This window comes from Anastrepha ludens, chromosome 6, assembly GCF_028408465.1.
Source record: "Anastrepha ludens isolate Willacy chromosome 6, idAnaLude1.1, whole genome shotgun sequence".
In the NCBI taxonomy this organism is placed as follows: domain Eukaryota; kingdom Metazoa; phylum Arthropoda; class Insecta; order Diptera; family Tephritidae; genus Anastrepha; species Anastrepha ludens.
The window spans coordinates 29,925,519-29,946,648 of NC_071502.1; the positions used below are offsets into that span (position 1 = coordinate 29,925,519).

At 39.1% G+C, this 21,130-nt stretch overlaps 1 protein-coding gene across 1 annotated transcript in view; it reads right to left on the reverse strand.

Annotated features, from left to right (window-relative positions):
* The window catches only part of LOC128867001 (5-hydroxytryptamine receptor 2A-like), a 95,799-nt gene that overhangs the window by 71,176 nt on the left and 3,493 nt on the right, over positions 1-21,130 (reverse strand). Inside the window, exons 2-3 of the mRNA XM_054108092.1 lie at positions 20,087-20,289; positions 6,211-7,065 (exon numbers count right to left, since the gene is read on the reverse strand). Of these exons, the coding sequence (XP_053964067.1) occupies positions 6,211-7,065; positions 20,087-20,102 (871 nt within the window). The 5' untranslated portion in view covers positions 20,103-20,289. The remainder of the gene's footprint in view (positions 1-6,210; positions 7,066-20,086; positions 20,290-21,130) is intronic.

Below are 21,130 nucleotides of genomic sequence, written 5' to 3' on the forward strand. Positions count from 1 at the left end.
TGCGTGTCGTGCTAATAAATCTACGTCTCGTCCAGTTATTAAGCGTTCGATGAATGTTGGGTTGGTTGGATTCAGCCTTTGGATTTGGATTCAGCAATTACATCTTTGGCGATATCAAGTCAGTTCCTTCTTTGGATGAAATTCAGGCAATCCCTAATCATGACCTACAATCTCCTAAACGGATCCATAAACAATGTACAAGTCTTCTGCCAGTTCCCTGACGGTTAATTTACGGTTATTAATCAACTTTTCTTTCACTTCATTGATCTTTTCAGCAGTTTTTGACTGTCTGCCACAACGTTCGTCATCCTCAATGCACTCACGACCACTTCTGAAGCGTTCGTGCCACTGCTGAAAATTTTCAAATCCTCTGCATAGAGCAGAAATTTAGCGTGGCTAAACCGACACAAATGTCATTAATAAAAGGCACAAATAATAACAGACCAAGACTGTTACTCGGAGGCATACCAGAGGTGGCAACAAAGGGGTGTGATTTAATATTATCAATTTCGATATAGAAGGTTTGGTTAAATAGGTAGGCAGGTGAAATAGTTGAAATACCAGTTTGGTACTCCGCAAGTAGCACAAAAGTGCCGGAGTCGGGAGTAGGACCTTAGCCCAAGAAGAAAATTTGAATGGGAACCTAATTTCTCAAGCTTCAACAACAACAAATGCACTATACGAAAAGGTATCGAAAGTTTTAGAAAAATCTGTGTAGACATCGTCTACTTGATGAGCAGGTTTAAATGATTAAATTACATTTGGCCACCTCGACTGGTCACCAAGATCACGCCAATAAATTTAGTTAGGCCTTTTATTGTGGCAGCTTTGTTGAATCACAGATCTGTGGTAATAATTCGCAGCTATAAAAGACCAATGTCAGCTGCTCCTACACCTGTTCTTTAATCTGCTCCAACTGAGCATTACACGCCACATACATAAAGTAGTTAGAATCTAAAATAAAAACAAGTTGCAGACATCGCAAAAAAAACCCTTTTTTATTTTACTTGGAAATTCATGCGCGACTATTGGAAACCTTTTTCATAATATCTATTGATATAGAAAATATTAAAATGGTGGCAGTGCCACATAAACCCCACATATCTCCATAAATGGCCTAATTTATGTGAAATATCACATACTTCAATTGACACGAAAGTAACGCGGCAAAGCAAGAAAGCAGCAGAGCAGCCCTAATTGCTTGCAATGAGGGGTTCCGAGATACGCTAGCAAAGGGATGCGCCAAACGTCTGCATCGATGAAGTGTCTAAGGGTATATTTCTTGCACAAAACATATGCAAATAAATATATTTACACTCAATTGAATTTTGAAATTTACGCAAGCACACGAAGTCTACGAACCAAGAAAATTTTACATGCCATTCAATTTACTTGCCATCCATATTAAAAACAAACAAAAAATAAAGAAGATGTAAGCTGTGCGCGTTTTATCTTGAAGCGTAATCAAATTTCACAATTCATCGAGCAACTCAGTAAGTAAAAAAATGAAGTGCAGGATGTGGTCCATTCTATAAGTGCAGTCAAAAGCGACAAGAACGAAACGAAAGAAAAATCAATAAAGGGCAGTAAGGGTATATTTACACGCAGCAGTGCCGTGTAGATACAGTATCAGTGTGTGTGTTTAAAATAAAATAAATCGTTGCCTCCGTCAGTCTCAGAAAAGGGCACATAGTGTCGTTTGTTCCTATCAGTGCAGCGTCGGTGTTGGTTTCGTGGTTTTTAAATGCATCGGCTATGATAGTTTTGTGTATTTCACTGACGAACCGACTTTAGCCTATCAGGAGTTAACTGAGCGCGTAGCACAAAAGTACTACAGATGAGTCTAAATGGGTGTGTATCACTGATCGATGCTAATTAACACTGATGTTGAACTGACACTGGCACTGGTATGGCACTGATGTGTGTAAATCGACCCTACTGCGCAAGTTACTATTCGAATTAGCGCAACATAAAATACTTGTACAGCGTCCGATGTTTTTAACGGGAATATCGACCGACGACGGTCCGACACCGCGGTGCTCAAGAGCACAATGAATCAAATCAGTGTATTAATCAGAGCCCCAAAGATGCAAAAAGCATTTGACGGTACCAATTGGCAGTGCGTAATGGACACATTAACTATAATTATTAACATTAACAGTTGGTGGTGTTCGAGGCCTACCTCTGTACCTTCTATGGATCCCGGCACCTGGTTGCAATGCAGCTCTACATCGAGCCAAAAACGCTCTACTCGCATTTGGGTGTTAAAACACAACCACTACGATACTTGTGGACCTACCCCGAAGGACCTACCTCAAACACAGGTCGAAGCAAGCTCTGAGGGCCTCTGTTCCCCGTGGTACCAGAATTAAGTCTCCGGTCAAACTTCGTAGCCAAGACTACTACCAGTTGAGCATCCATATAGCTCTGGACTGATGGCCATACCCCAAATCCCACAACAGTACACACAAACTAAAACTAATCAATTCGACGCCTAAAATTTCTTCGCCGTCTAAAAACCTCACGCCCATATTGACCTAACAGTTCGACATTCCGACGGCTGGCAATCACACCACTCACATTATACTGCTCACATCATCACTTCAAGTAATCCCCACACCCACAAGATCTCTTATGTCTGAGTACATCGGACATTCACAGAGGACGTGCACCCAGTCCTCTCTTGTCGGCCCACGCGCACATTCCTCACTTACAGACATCCGCTTCTCCTCATGCAAAAACGCACAAAAGATAGAAAAATAAAAAATCATGCGAGTGCTGAAGCTTTTAAACCTTTTGATTTAATATACAAAAATTATATCACAGCACAGCCAATGCCAGCTGTATTTTTTGTATTGTTGCAATGACCGATTTTTTTATTTCTCTATACATCTGCAGTTTTTTTATTTCAAGCTAAAAGTCGTGGGAGTGATTTGTTATTAGCGTAAGTAAACAAATGCTTTGCTCCATAGGCTAAATGCGCAAAATATTTACTTTAGTAATGCCTTATTATTTTTTGTTCTACTTTCATTTCCAATTGATGAAATTTCTATTCCATTGTTTGCTTATAATTATGCATTAGTACAACTTTTAAAATTTCAGTTGACTTTCGCAGAAAAATATTCGCATCCAAATGCAGTTTTGCAGCACTATCTAAACTGGCGCTGTTATCAACAAACGACTCTACTACATTCAAATTAAAAACAAAAATCAAGGACAGGGTTAGTGCTAAGTGAGTGCCCCAGCTTAATAGTATCCATCTTTATTCAAATTTTATATAACAGTCAATAAACCACGCTTTATGTCTATTAGACGAAGCAACGAAATTACTGCCTTTATGCGGACCTGCACTCTGACGGAACCTGCTAAATGGTTTAGGAGTACCACACGGCGTATACTGCACATTCGCCCCACTAACAGTTCCACACTTTACTCTTTTACTTTCTTAGTCATAATTACCATTTGCTTCTACTACAAAAATCGTAGTTAATATAAAAACGCATTGAATTATTTATTTCCTGAACTATGAAGGAAATTTTCTGCGGGGCATAATTATAAACTTGTCAAATTTTTTTACTCCCAAGGCATGAAGAGGTGGGGGCATAGGCTGAAAAGCCCCGGGTCTAACAAAGAAAATACATTTTTTCAATGAATCCAGCGCCGCTCTAACTTTTCAATATCACTTTTGTAAAACGATTTATCTTTAGCCTCAAAATAGGTCTCAGTTTCAGCGGTAACCTCTTCATTTGCGGGAAAGTTATTACTGCCGAGCCTCTTTTCAGGAATGCGAACAGCTAGAAGTCACTAGAAGCCAAATATGGTGAATACGGTGGATCTGGAAGCAATTTGAAGTTCAATTCATGTAGTTTCGCCATTGTTTTGATTGACTTGCGACACGGTGCGTTGACTTGAAAGAGAGCGAACGTGGCACCCACTTTGAAAAGAGACAAGTATCAAATACCCATGAAAAATAAAGCCAATACGTCCTTTTGATATCTTTACGATGTCAGCTAACTCACACGACTTCATCTTTTCATCATTCAAAATGATTTTGTGGATTTTTTTGATGTTTTCTGGTGTTACCGCCGCATTTGGACGTCCAGTGCATTGTGAATCATCGGTGTCTCTACGACCGCGTTTTAAGCCAGCAAACCATCCTTTTTTTGTTGTTTCTGATGGAGCGGAGTTCCCATAATACTTTTCGAGCCATTACTTTTCTTGAACAGTATTTTGCGTCATCAAGAAGCAGCGTTAAATTAAAACAGGAAATTCCTTTTGATTCATTATTTTGAAAATAGCAAAAGTAGCGTCACTCTTAGCACAATAACTCACGAACTAATAACTATAATATCATGAAATTTTAACAGCTATCCTTTTAAGGTTAGCACTAACTGAAAACGAGGTGAGCGCAATAAAACTAGCGCCATCTATGTATTTGTTGCGCCCGGTACTTTTCAGCCCATGTGTTATGTATTGCACTTGTAAATATATCGTCAGGGTATAGTATACTTCTGGTCAAATATGAACGAGACTTTATCAATAAAACGCTCCGCGGATGGTAGGACTGTTATAAGCTTACATGGGAAATTTCAGCGTGATATGTCACATAGTTTGTTTTCTGTGCTACTGTAAACAAGTCAAGCTCGAGTGTGTTTTTCGAATTTAACGATGGAAATTCAAGTTGAACAAAGAATTTGTTTGAAATTTTGTCGCTAAGGAAATGCTCGCCATGACTGATACGGACATCCGGCACATCATAACTGGTGACGAGACTTGGGTTTATGAGTATGACGTCGAAACAGCCCAACAATAATCGGAATGGCGCTCCCCGGAGGAGCCGAGACCCAAAAAACCACGCCAAAGTAGCTCAAAAATTAAGGTTATGCTGACTGTTTTTTTCGATTACGAAGGTGTGGTGCGCTCGGAGTTCCTTTCGCAAGGCCGATCGGTTAACGCTGAATATTATTTAGACATTTTAAAGCGTTTGCGCGAGAACATTCGTCTTAAAAGGAAGGAATTATGGGACAACAAGTCATGGTTCTTGCATCACGATAATGCACCAGCTCACACATCACGTCTTATTCGCAATTATTTGAACAAAAATAATGTTAATATTGTTCCGCAAGCACCGTATTCGCCTGATATGGCTCCATGTGACTTTTTCCTGTTTCCCAAAAGAGAATTCGAAGAAGGAACTGAAATCCATACCGAAATCGGCCTTCCAGAAATGCTATCATAATTGGAAAAAACGTTGGCATATGTGTATCGCCTCCAATGGTGATTACTTTGAAGGAGATAAAATAAAAATTGAACAATAATTAACAGTTTGTGTTTTATTAAATCAGCCTCGTTCATATTTGAGCAGAAGTAAACTGTTAATATTTAAAAAAATAATCGTCAACCTTAAAAATGTATGTACTAGGAACCAAATGGTGCACGCAACTTTTTGGGGTACATACTTTTTTTTTTAATTTGTATTTATTTAAATTACGATATGTGAAAATATTACCCGTTAACATGCCACATCCCTGCTTACCAGCAGTAAAAGTAGATCAATTTTCAAATTAAAACTTTGGTCCAGTTGGCAAAACCTTCAGTTGTCCTTTAAATCTATTATTTAAAGCTCATCACAAAGTGCCACCCCTGCAATGCTATTTTCTCCGAACAATTGCCTCTCACTATTTGCCCACCCTCTCACTTTCAGTTAACGGTTGCATAAAATTTTCATATTTCCACTACTTCCTCTGCAGCTTTTGATGCAGTTCCATGGTATTTTTTCGCGAAAAATTCCACGCAATAATCCAAAGTTCAAAGGTGAAGTGCTGCCCCTGACGTGGCTTCTGTCAACTTTTAATTTATGCACAACAACAAGAATTGCGAAAACAAAACTGAAAGGCGCCACTTTGACAACTGTCACTAGCAACAACTTTACCCATTCGATGCAAATGCCGCGCTGACAGTCGATTGTTTGGAGCGCTAACTGCAGCAGATATTAAAATTTGCGTTCTCAGTTTCTAATTCAGTTTTAATTTACTTCTGTCTACGTCGAAGATGCAATGACTTAATCAAAAGTGGAAAAGCAATTAATTAAATTTCACTTCAAAAGCGAATATGCGGCGACAACAAATCGCCATACTGCTACATAGTTGGGAATCGCAGCGTGTGAAATAATTTCTAATTTCTAATTTCTAACAGTTCGGCGGTACTCACCAATTATTGTGATGAGTATCAAGAGACCCAGCATCACCGAAGTGGTTGCTATACGCAGAAATTCACCAAAGTCCTCATCACTTGCGGTCGCATTGCCGTTGGTAATATTTCCACTGCTACCATTCAGCATAAGGTCACTTCCATTGCCGTCGTCGAAGAGCAAACTCGTGCCATACCCATTGGTGTCCGCTTCCAGCAGAAGTGTGTCGTTGATTAGCATCGCGCCAAGGCCAACTGCGACTCCACTATAAAGATTTTGCGCTGCTGTTGTCGCTGTCGTTGTGGCAGCCGCCTTGGCAGCGGTCAGCACTGTGGTGGCAGTAGTGGTGAGGGCGGTATTAAGCGTCGGCGCAGCGAACGAAGTGACGAAGGTATGCTGGTGATGGAGGTGATGTCGTTCCAATGGCGATTGCTGCAGTTGATGGCTGTTACTGTCTATTCTATTGCTCTCCAACGCCGTATGCGTTGTTGGTGCGACAAGACTGCAGCTGCTGTTGAGGCTGTTGAGTCCCATTGTGGCGGCTGTTGTAGTCGCCGCGGCTGTGGCTATGGTGGCAGTGGTGGTGGCGTTATGTGCCTTCGAAACAACCATTCTGTGTTGGATGTTCTTTTGATCTTGGTGCTCCAACTGATGTGGTTGGAGGCTAGTGGAGAGCTTCGTGTGCGGTGGCTTTGGCCTCTTTGTAGGCGCCGCGCCAAAAGGTGAGCGCCTGTAATTGCGGCTATTGCTATTATTGTTGCTGATACTGCTTCTAAGTTGCTTGGCGTTAATGGGTGAGGAGATGACATACGAGTTGCTGCCGCTGCTGCTGCTGCTGCTGCCGCCTTCCGCAATGAAAATGTAGTCGTGCGCATCTGCAAATAATGAGAATTGAATAGACTTAGTCTGTTGAAATTTTTGCTCGCTCTGTTTGCCGGGCGAACGATGCACATGGATCTGCTCTAAAACTCGAAGTAAAGGACTTCTGGGTAGAGATATACAGATAGAGGAGATATATTAGGGTGGCTCAATTTGTATAAGTGCTTAGCAGATTCGGCTTCTATGTACAATATAATATATGAAAAGCTAAGAAAAAAGGTGATTATAGTAGAGGAGCTCTTAAGTAAATTTAGAGCCACTCAAATTTTAAGAGAAGCTGCACTTCCGTTCACACAACCAAAGTCACTTAATCTTTTCATTGGAGTTTGGAAAAGAGTCGCAAGCGATGCAGATTTATGGAAATTCCACATGCTTTGCCAAGCTCACAAAGAGCTTTTGTACCAAAAGGTGATGATGAGTCTTTTCACAATATTCGCAATATTTTTCGTGATACCTTTTTTCGTTCATTTTTAATACAAATAAAGCTCATTTTTTATTAGTTATATAACAAAAGCCCTTATGGATTTTCAAATTGTTTCCAAATGAATTGTTGAACTAAATTCTTAGTAAAGTGAAAGTGGTTAAATTTCAAGGGCCGCTGTTGAGTGTAAACAACACGTAAAGGTCAAGCTTTTCTCTGCATTTCATTTAACATTTTTCAATTTCCGACTAACTCAATTTGAATCATTGAAAGACACACAATCGAGCAACGCGTTAAAGTTATTTAGGCTTATTATGAAAACGGGCGTTCAATATCGCATATCGCGCACTTCGTGAGGGAAATCATCTTCAGTGATGAGGCACATTTTCATCTCAGTGGATTCGTCAATAAGCAGAATTGTCGCATTTGGGCGAATGGTAATCCAAGAGTGATTGCTGAAAAACCAATGCACCCACAAAGGGAGACTGTTTGGTGCGGTTTATGGGTCGGCGGCATCATTGGGCTGTATTTTTTCCAAAATGAGGCCGGTCAGGCAGTTACTGTGAATAGCGTTCGCTATCGTGAGATGATAACGAACTTTTTATGGCTCGAATTGGAAGATATGGATGTGGACGATATGTAATTTCATCAGGACGGTGCCACTTGTCACACAGCTAACGAAACAATGGCTCATTTACGCGTAAAATCTAATGGCCGAATAATCTCACGTCGCGGCGATGTCAATTGGCCGCCAAGATCATGTGATTTGACACCGTTGGACTTCTTTCTTAGGGGTTATTTGAAAGAAAAGGTGTACATCGATAAGCCAGCAACAATTCAAGAGCTAAAGGATGAGATAATTCGGCACATTAACGGCATAGAACCTCAATTATGCCTCAGCGTCATCGAAAATTTGGACCATCGGATGGAGGTGTGTCGCCGAGACCGCGGCAGCCATTTGGCCGATATTTTGTTCTTTACAGAATTGAGCCATACCAGTATTATCATAATTAAGAGAAATGACAATAATTTTCTAAAAAAATTGTATTTTATTCAAAATCAACACCGGCCCTTGAAACTTGACTACCTAAATACCGATGAAACTAGTAGATTATAGGGACAGAATAAACCAAGAGGTCGAAGTGACTCATAAAGTATCTAAATTCTAAGTTTGATTTATTTTCGATTGAACTATTAATCTGATTTTCATAAGCTGCATGAAATTTTGACTACTATTTTAGACTATGAAATGAATAAATAAATAAATAAACCAAAGTTTACAAATTTTTAAAAAATTCACCAATTTTTAACAAATTTCACAAAATTACCATCGACAGTTTTAATCAGAATTTTGAGAAAACATCTGGGTATGCAGTTTTATAGCTCATTCAATTTTGGTATAGTAAACATAAGTTTAAAATCGCACTAAAATTTTATTAATTAAAAAAAAATATTTTTTCTCATATTACGATATTGAGATTCTTTTCCTGTTTTCACCAGACTTGCTCTGGTGGACTTTATTGTAAGAATTTCATGGTAAAATCTGCTAGGAACGCTGTCAAAAAAAAAAAAAAAAAATATTACCCACCCTAGTATACATATACACACAACAAATACTTATTTAGTGGAAGGCTGCGGCTTTTTCTTTTGTTTTTGTGGCTGTGCTTGCGGCTTATTTGTCTGTGTCACAGACAACCCATAAAACTACGGCAATGGTGAGTAGAAGATTTTTATGAGACTATCTGGCATAATTTACATTACTTTGTTTTTGTTGTCAGCTGTGTGCACCAGGGGGGGAAAAGGGAAGATAAAAAACCTAATTTATTTCTTTTGGACTTTTTTGCGAAATTTCTCAAGGTAATATCCATTTTATTTAAATTTTTTGCAATATTTGCTCGTTTTAAATCGCCCTTAGCCTTTTATATATTTTGGCATTTTCTGGGCTCTTTCGTTTCCTATTTCATACTACGAGGTACCACCTACTGTTCGTGCTTACTATTATAATGGGTAATTTTTTGTGTATATATGATTTTTGATTTTGATATCTGTCATGTACATATTTTTTAGAAATCTCTTTTTTATAAAAAAAAAACTTACAAAACTTTCGCATATTTTTCAGCTCGCTTTTAGTATGGGCAACATGCTTATGAATTTGCTGTAATAACCAGCTCAACGATGCCTCCAGAATTGTCGAGATACCAATACAATCCCGTAAAGTTATTTTGTGTTCTGGTTTATTTATTTCTTGGTAAGAAAGTGCAGAGAATTCAGGATAAAATCGATGACTTATTATTGGTCACGGCCTCGGTAGTCTAGCGTAAGTGCCCTAGCCTGCCATCCCAAAGGTTGTGGGTTCGAGTCCCACGGTAAAGCACGGTCCTCGCACTTTTCCAAATTTACCTACTTTCCTTTCTAAAAAGCAAAAATCTTGTTCCTCAAACCCAAAACCTTATCTATTCTATCCTTACTCCCGCACAATAGTCAGCGCATTATTTGCATTGTGGCTGCTAAAACGAACAGTTACACATTGCATCAGTGGCGCCAGCAAGAGGAAGAAGGCAACCCCGGTAATAGCGCAGACACACTAAATTTAGCGAAGTCCTCAACCATCTGTGCGATCCTTCTGCAGAAAAATTTGAAGCACAGATGGCGCTCCAAGCAGTAAAGAAGGCGTTGTTCCTAAGCAAGGACAGGTAGGCATTTTCCCCACTTAGGACTGGTAAGCGACAGGCTAATAATTTGCTATACCAGATATCAAATATGTAGATTAACAAAACCAACGCAAAACTGAGTCTTGTCGAGGCCCTAAGCTTCCGAGAGGAAAAACAATATTGTTCACGAAAAAACGGAAATAGGATGGTCTCAGCCTTACAGCATCGAAAGGTGTGACACTCAGCCTTGCTGACAAAATTAAATATTTAAAAGTAATCTTGGATAAAAACCTGACTTGGAATACACATATTTCGCAGAAGGTGGATCAAAAGATTTCTCAACAATGCTGTAGAGCCTAAGGCAAAACCAGAGGTCTGAAACCTGCTGTGGTCCTATGGATATACACAGCACTTATCAGACCAATGACCACTTCTGCTTCGGTGGTTTGATGACGGACCATGGTTATTTTCTTTACCATTGGGTCTAAGAATGATATAGAACCGGGTGGTATTTAAACTATAGTGATAAGTATGGGAGAAGGTGGAACCGTTTTCTAAATGGAAATTCGAATGGAGAATTGAGAGAAGATGTAGCGGAGAGCCGATTAGAGTCTTTAGTGTCAGTTAGGCTGCACTGAAGGCTCTGTAGAACGCAAACCAAACTTCAAAGATTGTTCAAGAATGTAAGAAGAAGGCGATGGTCCAGTTTAGAACGCTGCAGAACTAAAAAATGTTATGTGAAAAGCGCGAACAGAAAACTGTGGAGCTTTCTTCTAAAACTTGGAAGAATGACTTGGAAGGTTGATGGTCGGTATTATTACAGAACACAATCCATGAAGTCCACCACCCGATTTGCCTGCCTTGCTTAGAGGTGGCGGATATCACTGATCATTTTCTCCGTGAGTGTTCGATGTCAAGAGAATAAATAAAATTCGTATTTCTAAAATTTGAGGCTATTTTTAGATTTGCCATAGAATCTACAAAATTCTCACGGGACTAGCTATGTCTCTGTCTCTGTCTCTATCTCTGTCTCTGACTCTGTCTCTGTCTCTGTCTCTGTCTCTGTCTCTGTCTCTGTCTCTGTCTCTGTCTCTGTCTCTGTTTCTGTTTCTGTTTCTGTTTCTGTCTCTGTCTCTGTCTCTGTCTCTGTCTCTGTCTCTGTCTCTGTCTCTGTCTCTGTCTCTGTCTCTGTCTCTGTCTCTGTCTCTGTCTCTGTCTCTGTCTCTGTCTCTGTCTCTGTCTCTGTCTCTGTCTCTGTCTCTGTCTCTGTCTCTGTCTCTGTCTCTGTCTCTGTCTCTGTCTCTGTCTCTGTCTCTGTCTCTGTCTCTGTCTCTATCTCTGTCTCTGTCTCTGTCTCTGTCCCTGTCTCTGTCTCTGTCTCTGTCTCTGTCTCTGTCTCTGTCTCTGTCTCTGCCTCTGTCTCTGTCTCTATTCTATCAGCATAACATCCTTTTCTCCCTCCTTTATCACTTCTCTCCTTTCCTCCTTGATTATCTACCTTTTTACTTAACAGAGCTTTGAATACAAAGGGTTGCTTAGCCTGAGTGTTTTAGGAGTTACCAATCTCTGGGTGCTTGTTGACTCGCTTTTTTCAAATTAATATTCAATGTTCGGGTGTATTTCATTATGGGCTTAAATCTGGGGCCAAAGTTATATTAGGTGGTTTCCGCTCTCCATAAAGGTGTAATGGTACCCACTTCTCTACGCGGAGGTCCCTTATTACACCATTAGTTTGAGCTCAAGTTCGACCACTCATTCCGAATGAGAAGGAGTCACTTCGTCTCTCTAATAAACTATGAAATGCTGTGCATTGTTGCCAAGTGTAAGTCTGCCAGCAGTCCAAATAAATACGAGTTTAGACAGCGATGTGGCAGAGCGAAACAGTGGCAGATAAAGTATTTAACGTTCTCCTTCGCCTCTTCGTTCAAGCGTTTTCCATGTGTTCACATTGGAAAGTGACCGGGAATGATATGAGGAGGGATGAAGAACTTGTGTTTCTGTTGTCTAGTTACCCGGCCACAAGTGGGCTCTGTGATCTATCTACTGTTGACTTGCGCGATGTAGACCTACTTGATCCAGAGATTACTTAACGACATTTCAAGGAGTGTCTCTGTGTTCAGAAACCTTGACAACGTTTGTGGGGCACTGCTGAGGTCTACATTAAATTACTACTTCCGAAAAAGTGTTATTGTACTGCAGAGATTTTATGGCAGTGTGATCATCAGAGTAGATAGTGATCAGCTGAGCTGCGACGGACGAGTCACTGACCTATGACTGATCCTCTTTTGTAGCTTTTGACTCAGCTAGAAAGACATTGCAGTAATTAGGCAGTCGTAGACTTTAGCAAAACCGAGCCTAAGTTAACGTCAGTTGTGTGCGTCATTTCCAAGTGGATCGCCACGTAAATGCCAATCATTTGAGTGCTGAATGATTCCTAAAGTTTTTGAAACCATCAAAACGCATTGCAACGAAATGAATGATGGAAGTATTGCAACAAATGATCTGCCCGGCTCTTTTGGCTATTTTTAATCACTGCACGACAAGGTATATTATTAATCTATGCACATAAATCAGTTGGGAATAACGACTTAAAGGCCCATAGTCGTAAGCCTCTTCCCGCGGTAAGACTGCTTCTGATAGCAAAAAAAACGCCATATTTATGCCAGCTGCAAGACCTTCGTGGCATAAAATGTGCAATAACATAAAAATATTAATGGTTTATTATTGGTTTTTTGTAGTATTTGCATAAAACTGCTATACCTCTTAAGAATACCCGTTACATTTCCACTTTTTTGCCCTCTTTCATTTTCCACTTCTTTTGATTATTTTGTACTACAAATTTCCATTATTATTTTTTAATAATATTTCTATTTATATTTTGGGTTTTGTGTTTTGTGTCTTTTTTTTCTTTTTTTGCTTCTTCGACACAACATATTTTTGGGCTCGACCGGAAATCGGGGACAATGACAAATAAAAAATTATTTCATTAAAGCGTAAATTTTGGGAATTGTCGGCGGCCAATAATGAAAATTCGTTGTTTAAGGACTGCCAATGTATGTGTGTGCGAATGTGAATGTGTGGGTACCATTGCGGTTATGAACTTATAAGAAAGCTGAAATATTGTACACACACACACGCGCATATTTCGGATTCAGCAAAGCAATACGGCCGCATGATATCTTTTGCTGTCAGACAATAACATTTCATCTCTGCCTTCAGGGAGTTTGACGGAAATGCGAATACGAAATTCGTAGAATGTGCACAAACTAAACAATTGTGGAATTTTCGGGCATACAAAATGAAATTGCGTTCAAAATACCAAATATGGGAAAGGTTGTCTGCAGTTTTGTATTTTATGGGAGTCAGAATGTAATGAGCAAAGAAGCTTGCCTAAGGAAGCCTCGCAGGCTAACTAAGTTAATAATTTGCAATTCTCTTTGCAGACGAAAAGAAAACTGAAGATGTGGAAGAAGAGTTTCTTAGAAAGCTGACATTCACAAACATGAGGTATGAAATAATAAATTAAAGTCTCGCACGCGTTAATTGAAATTTGATTTTTCTAAGAAAAATGTTGATAGATGAAAATTTTATGATTAAAGCTAGTAACTGAAACAGTATTGGAAGAGCGTGCGTGGCCCAACTACTATTGATTGGTACCATTACGATTTCTTCTCAGAAACACACTGCTATTTTGCTACAAAAATATAATTCATGCAACAACAAAAACCATATAATGGAAAGTTTCAAACTTTGTGCAAAATTTTTGAAAATTTCACGAGAACTTTTAAATTCTTCACCAAAAATTTTTGAATTTTACATCCAATTTTAGTATTAGCAAGTGCCAACTGGAAGTGGGGAAAGATTTTCTTTGAATTTTTACATTTTTGTCCTTGACGCTACTCTGCGTTTTCTTTACACAAGCAAAAAAAAACACAAACAAAAATCTGTGCACCCGTTATATGAAGAAAATCATAATAGCGAAAATAACAAAAAAAGTAACGGTATGTTTTAGCAACCTTAAACTTCAACTTTATTCATTTTTTTTCTCTTAACAAAGTTTATATATGGAGGTTGAATTAGTTTTAAAGGTGACACACAGATGGCGCTATTTATCACTTTATCGCGTTGGCAATACTGAATATATATTCATGACAAAGCCTCATCCATAGGTTTTGTTTATCAGTATCTGTCATTTCGCTGAAGTATAAACAACGCAGTGTTTTCGTGCTCCGAGTATGTCAACTTTCGTGCCGTCGAAACGCAATTTGCGGGAAGCTTTGCTTTTCTGCTTCAATTTAAAAAAAAATACAGCCCAAGCCCGTGAATTGCTGCAGGAGGCCTACCCAGACCATACTCCGTCGATTTCAACATGTGAGTACTGGTTTCGACGATTCAAAAGTGGTGATTTTCACACCGAAGACAAGGAGCGTCTTGGCCAGCCCAAAAAGTTCGAGGACGCGGAATTGGGGGAATTGGTAAACGAGGACTCGTGCCAAACCCAAGAAGAGCTTGCTGAATCATTGGGCGTTGATAAATCAACCGTTTGCAAGCGTCTAAAAGCGATGGGAATGATCCAAAAGCAAGGACATTGGGTCCCGTACGAGTTGAAGCTGCGCGACGTCGAACGGCGATTTTTTACGTGCGAATTGCTGATCGAGCGACAAAATCGGAAGGGTTTTTTGCATCGGGTGGTGACTGGCGACGAAAAATGGATCCACTACGATAACCCAAAACGCAAAAAATCATGGGGTTTGCCCGGCCACGCATTAACGTCGACGGCCAAGCAGAATATTCACGGCAAGAAAATCATGCTCTGCATTTGGTGGGATCAGGTCGGCGTCGTATATTTTGAGCTGCTCCAACCGGGCGAAACAATCACGGGGGATCGTTACCGACTGCAATTGATGCGTTTAAGCCGGGCATTGAAAGAAAAACGGCCGGAAACGGTAAAAAGGCACGACAAGGTTATTTTGCAACATGACAACGCTCGGCCGCATGTTGCTCAACCTGTCAAAAAATACCTTGGAACGCTTGGCTGGGAAGTGTTACCCCACCCGCCGTATAGTCCAGACATAGCTCCCTCCGATTATCATTTGTTCCGGCATATGAGTCTCGATTTGGCGGACCAGCGGTTCTCCTCGTACGAGGCTACCAAAATATGGGTTGAGTCATGGATAGCCAAGCAGCGGCCAGAATTTTGGAGAAACGGCATCCGGAAATTGCCCGAAAGATGGGCGAAAGTTGAAGCTAGCGATGGCCAATGCTTCGAATAAAATATTTTGTACCGTTTTTTCACAATAAAGCCCCAAATCTTCGAAAAAAACCTTTAAAACTAATTCAACCTCCAATAATAAAAAACAAATTATCATACAAACTAGAAAAACGCCGGACTAACTACGAAGTCTTTCGGCTACTAAAATTTAATAGGCTACAAACTGCATACCAAAAACCTTTCCAAAAATTGTATATTATTAACTATCCAAGCTGAAGTGTGCCGTCTTTATTTGGAAGCCATTCATTGCCACATCAATAGATTTCAAGGTATTCAAAAGAAATTTCTTCGTTTTGCACTCGGATCTTCAAACTTCACCTATCCAATTGCTTCATACAAGGCAAGGTGCGCATTACTAAATTTGAAATCGTTACAAAGTAGAAGAAGTATTCCTTCAGTCTGCTTTGTTTTCGATATTATAAATGGGTCATTTCACTCGCCTTCATTCTTAGAGCACATGCTTTTCACATACCTCGAACGAATTTTCCGAGTTATGATTTATTCTTTCTAGAAGGGGTTAGAACTGTTTATCCCTCGAAAGCACCTTTGATTAAAATGAACTCAAACAGATTTCAAGTTCTTTATCTTGTAATTAATCCAGTGGCGGGGTAACCTAGTCAGGGGCCCAGAGCGGCATAATTGAATGAGGCCCTTCTTAGAACAAAAATATTTGGATTAAATGTCTGCCTAAGTATTTTTACATAATTATGTTTATTTGATGCAGATCTTAATAAGTGACGTTCTAGTTTAAATTAGACTTTAATAAACAGATTGAATAATAAAATAAGTAAGTATAGTTTTTGAAGAAACAGTTAATAGAATTAAGGAATAATATATTTATTTACATATATTTTATGATATGCAAGTATGTAAGAATGTAAGAATGAAGGCGTACGACATACATATGTATATACAGGGTGAACGATATGCAAACACCATAACTTTTTTGTGTGAAATTAGTTTTTATTGATTTCAAAGACAAAATTGTTCAAAAATGAATACAATTTCAACATATATTCACTTTAGCTCGACATGACCACCTTTTGCTTTGACTATAGCCTTCAAGCGGTCAAAAAATGAGTTGGATGCTGCCGATTTGTAATCTTGAGGTATTTTGGCCCATTCTCGTATAATCGCTTTTTTCAGCGCATCCATACTGGCACATTTTTTAGTCCTCACCTTGCTCTCCAAAATGGACCAGATGGAATAGATTGCGTCTGGCGAATTCGAAAGCCATTGTGTGGACGAAATGAAGTGTGGCACATGATTTTTCAACCATTCTTGGTTCACACGAGCTTTATGAGACGGTGCCGAGTCCTGTTGGAACGTCCATGATCTACGACTGAAATGTTTGCGTGCCCACGGCTCCAAAGCAGCTTCTAAGACATTTCCCCGATAATAAGCCGCATTCACTTTGACACCAGACTCGATAAAAACGATTGGAGAGCGTTCATCAGAGGTCACTGCGGCTCAAACCATTACTTGCGATGGGAAATTGCTTCGAGTAGCCATACACAGGCTCAAATTCTCGTATGAGCGTTCGGTTAAGTAAACACGATCGTTTTGAGTGTTTATGAACTGCTCAATTGGGAAATTTTTTTCATCAGAAAACACAATGTTAGGAAATTCGCCACTTTCGTGCAAGCGCAACAACCCCTTTGCTCTTTCGCACCGAACTGTTTTTTGCTGGTGTGAAAGATCGTGTGCTTTTTGCAACTTGTAAGCCTTGACTTTGAGCTCATTTTTCAATATGCGTCGAATGCTGTCTTGCGATATTTTCAGTTCTTTGGCCATTTTTCTTCCACTTCGACGTGAATTTCGTTCAAGTCTAGCCTTCACTTTCCGAACCATTTCTGGCGTTGTTGTGGTTTTTTTTTTTTAGTCCACCTCCATAGCGTTTTGCAATGCTACCAATATCATTGTAACGTTTTATAGTGCGATACACAAACATTTTATTCACTTTGAGGTGACTTAGCGCACGAACAATGGCTGGCTGTGATTTTCCAGCCAAATATAACGCAATCACACTATTACGTTTGAATTCCATCACAGAAAAAAAAAATTCACAAAACTGAGACGCAAATGCTTTTGATGACTTATAAACAATATATTGAACTGTCATTAGAACAATTTTGACGTTGATGTCATTAGCTGTTTTACAGATACAAGCAGTGTGAAGTTGGTAACACGTCATATCGTTCACCCTGTATAGTGTTGTGTAGGTAACACAAACCTTATATATTACTTATATTAAATTTTATGTTTTCGTATCTTCATTTTACTCAACTCTTCAATAATTGCAGTGAAATCAATTACTTTTGAAACTTTTCTTTCAATCGAAAGCACAGAAAGATTGACGAGTCACTCCTGATTCATTGTAGATCGAAGGTAATTTTTAATTAGTTTCAATTTAGAAAAATGTCGCTCGCATGATATATTTGAAATGCAAATGGTTAAGAAATACTGAAGTATAAGCGATATGCAGAGCAAGGATTCAGTAAAGTGTCATGCTATTATGAGTTGTAGGACTTCTTGGGCTGTCCATCTATACGCAACGTCCGCATTCGTATCGGTAGCACGGATGTGCCTGCGGTATCTTTTTATATCTTGTAAATCCTGCTCTTTGTCAAATTCATTGTAAATTTCTACCAAATTATCCAGTGCTACAGCCAGCGAGTCATCTGAAGCTTCCATCATGAACTTTGTTTAAATTATTTGCAAAATATTGTCTATTTGTTTGATAACCTTGTACAGTTGCAACAATTCCTGTATAAATCGCTTTATGCATTCAAACATTGACTGCCGTATTTCATCTTCAATCGATAATTCAGTATCACGAGCTAGTTCACCTGCCATAGTTTTTTTCACCTTCCTTCTTCCTCGTCTCTCGATGTTAATATTCATATCATTGCATTTTTTAGTGCCAAAAACTGCAGCATTTTCTACAATTGCGCTTCGTTTGGTCACTAAATATTCATTCTGGGTTTTTATTATGATACGTGCTATATCCAGAGTTATTTTTGGGGACTGTACATATTTTTGCACCAAATTAACTTCCTCCAGTATAGAGAGCCAAAATTGTACATAGGTCAAAAAGGTAAAATCGCAAATAGCCGGAAGTAGCAAGCTTGCTCCTGATCTTGTATCTAAATTTGCTTGGGAAGGATCTTATAAATTTTCGAGAACATTGACTGTTGCCTCTATGTTTTCTTTGACTACTTTTACTGACTCGTAATGTACGTTTTAATTTTTTTTCTGTTTTCTCATTAAGCAACTTCCATCTCTTCGTAGATGCCAAAACACGTGACACTAGAAGGAACGCATGAAAATGCGTCGTCTCCGCAAAGATTCAAAGAATCAAAAAATGATTCGAACAAGCAATGAAAAGCTGTTCTGTCCTTTTCTAGCTGTTCCTGAATAAGTTTCGACATATCATCAGCAGTTTTTCCAGACATCCAAATGAAACCCAAGAAAGACTCTCGTACCTCCACGATGTCATTCTCTATATAAACGTATGTAATGATTTGGCTCATTTGGTCTGTTTTATTTTCATCAGGGGTGCTGTCAAAAGGATTCCGTAATACTTGGCCTTTTTTATATCTGCAATAATTGTTCACCTCGCATGTTCACCCACACATTGAATAAATTCATTTTGTATACCTTTTAGCTTCAAGTTTAAGGCAATGCTCCTGCAACTATAGATCATATTTTGTTAGCAATCGTACCAATTCTAGAAAATTTCCCCTGTTTTCAGAACACATCTCTTCACGATGGTCTCGAAAAGCAAGATCTTGTTCGGATAAAAATAATATTACACCTAAAAGTCGAAGTAAAATGTCTGAGTTTCTCTGTTAGTTATTTTCAAGTTATCTTTATGAATGGTTTTATTAAGTTTCAAACTCATACTTAATGATTTCCATTTTTCCAAATTTGATAAACCTTTTGATTTAATTTCCACCATTGATAAAAACCAGAGACAAATTTACTAACACTTTTGTCTCCCTCAGATGCAAATAAGCGACAGCAATAACAGTATCATTTCTTTGGTGATGGTGAATATAGCATCAATTTCCTTAAATATTTAGTTTCGTTTAAACATTAGTGAAACCAAGACGAAGTTAAATATGGTGTATGGTATACGAGTATGACCGTGGCGGGAGTCCCGTCAAAAACGTTCATGTAGAAATAGCTTTAATTACGATTTAATCAAGGGAACTTGCAGCCATTTGGAGGCCCCCCAAGACCAGAGGCTTGGGGCGTACCGCCCTCTCTGCCCCTCCTTAGACCGCCACTGAAATTACCGCTAACTAAATGTAAGTTCAAGTTATCTGTCAATGAATTTTCTGTAGTCTGTAAGAAACCTGAAATTTCTGATTATTAATCGGGTGGCGCAAAATTAACTATTAAACTTTTTACTAAAAAAAAATTATTTTGAATGACGGAAATCTTTATTTTGTCCCTTACGTGCTTCATTGCTTGTCTGTTTGTATGCTGCAGCTGTCTAGCTCACAAGTGTCAAATATGATTGCCGTAGGACGATATTTGCAAATATTATAAATCTTTCCATAATTGATTAATTTTGCGCCACCTGTTATATAACTATATATATATATATATATAATTAGTATAATAATTCATAGTAAGTAAATAAAATTATCGCGAATTCAGCTCACCTTTAAGTTTTGTCATATTTGTGTGACTATCTATGGCCGCCGATGTGGTTGCGACGACTACTTTTCCGCTTGCTAATCGTGCACTTTTTCCGCCTTTTTCACTTTCCCGCACAATTCTGTATTTTCACCTTCTTGATTTTTAACCTCTACGTTTTTAAATGATTTATGATCTTAATCAGAAACATTAAAGTTTTCGGCATGACCTGAACGGGAGAACGAACATTTGAATGGCCACTTCACACAATTTGTTACGTATACGCAATGTCTAGCCGCAGCAGAGCAAATACCCAAACCCCAAATACCCAAATATTTTCTTTCTGTTTTCATTTTGCAATTTAGTGTCGGCGCGAAATTAACAAAAACAACAATGCGAGCGATAACAATATAGCGATGACAATAATAACCAACGAGCGATCCAATTGACAATTGCACAACAATAACAACAGCTCCCAATGGGCGCAGAAGATAAAAGATTTCAACCTGCTGCGTGAATATTCCATTGAGTGAGTTGGGCACATTTTCAAAGTGGCCGCCAATCATTGCATTGAGTGCGACGAGTGTGCTGAATTGCACGCACTCATGTAACACTGACACCGATAGCACAGCCAGACGTAGTTGCGTTAGTATGCGTGGGCATATGGGCGAGTTGTGCATGCCAGCGTTTGTGGCTTTTGCTTTACCTCGCAGGCAATTTGCGAAAATTGTCAGCAAATGCATCACTTAGTGGTCGAGTGACAACAGGCAGCTGTAGGTGTACAAGCATGCACTCGCACTCATGCACTCATGCACACATACACACATAAAAACATACATACATAAGCGCAAATCAACTGCTCCAAACAGTTTTACATTTTCCGGTATTTCTTTCGTCACTTAAATTTCTGCTGAGTGTCTGTGTTGAGCCTCTGTGTGTGCATGTCGAAAATAGGCACCTTCACCCACTTTTTTTGCTTAACTTTTGTTATTTCCATTTCTTCTTTATGCTTTTGCTTTGTTGTTAGTTATTTGGCTTGGTTTATTGTTACCCTACTCGCTGCGCTGAGT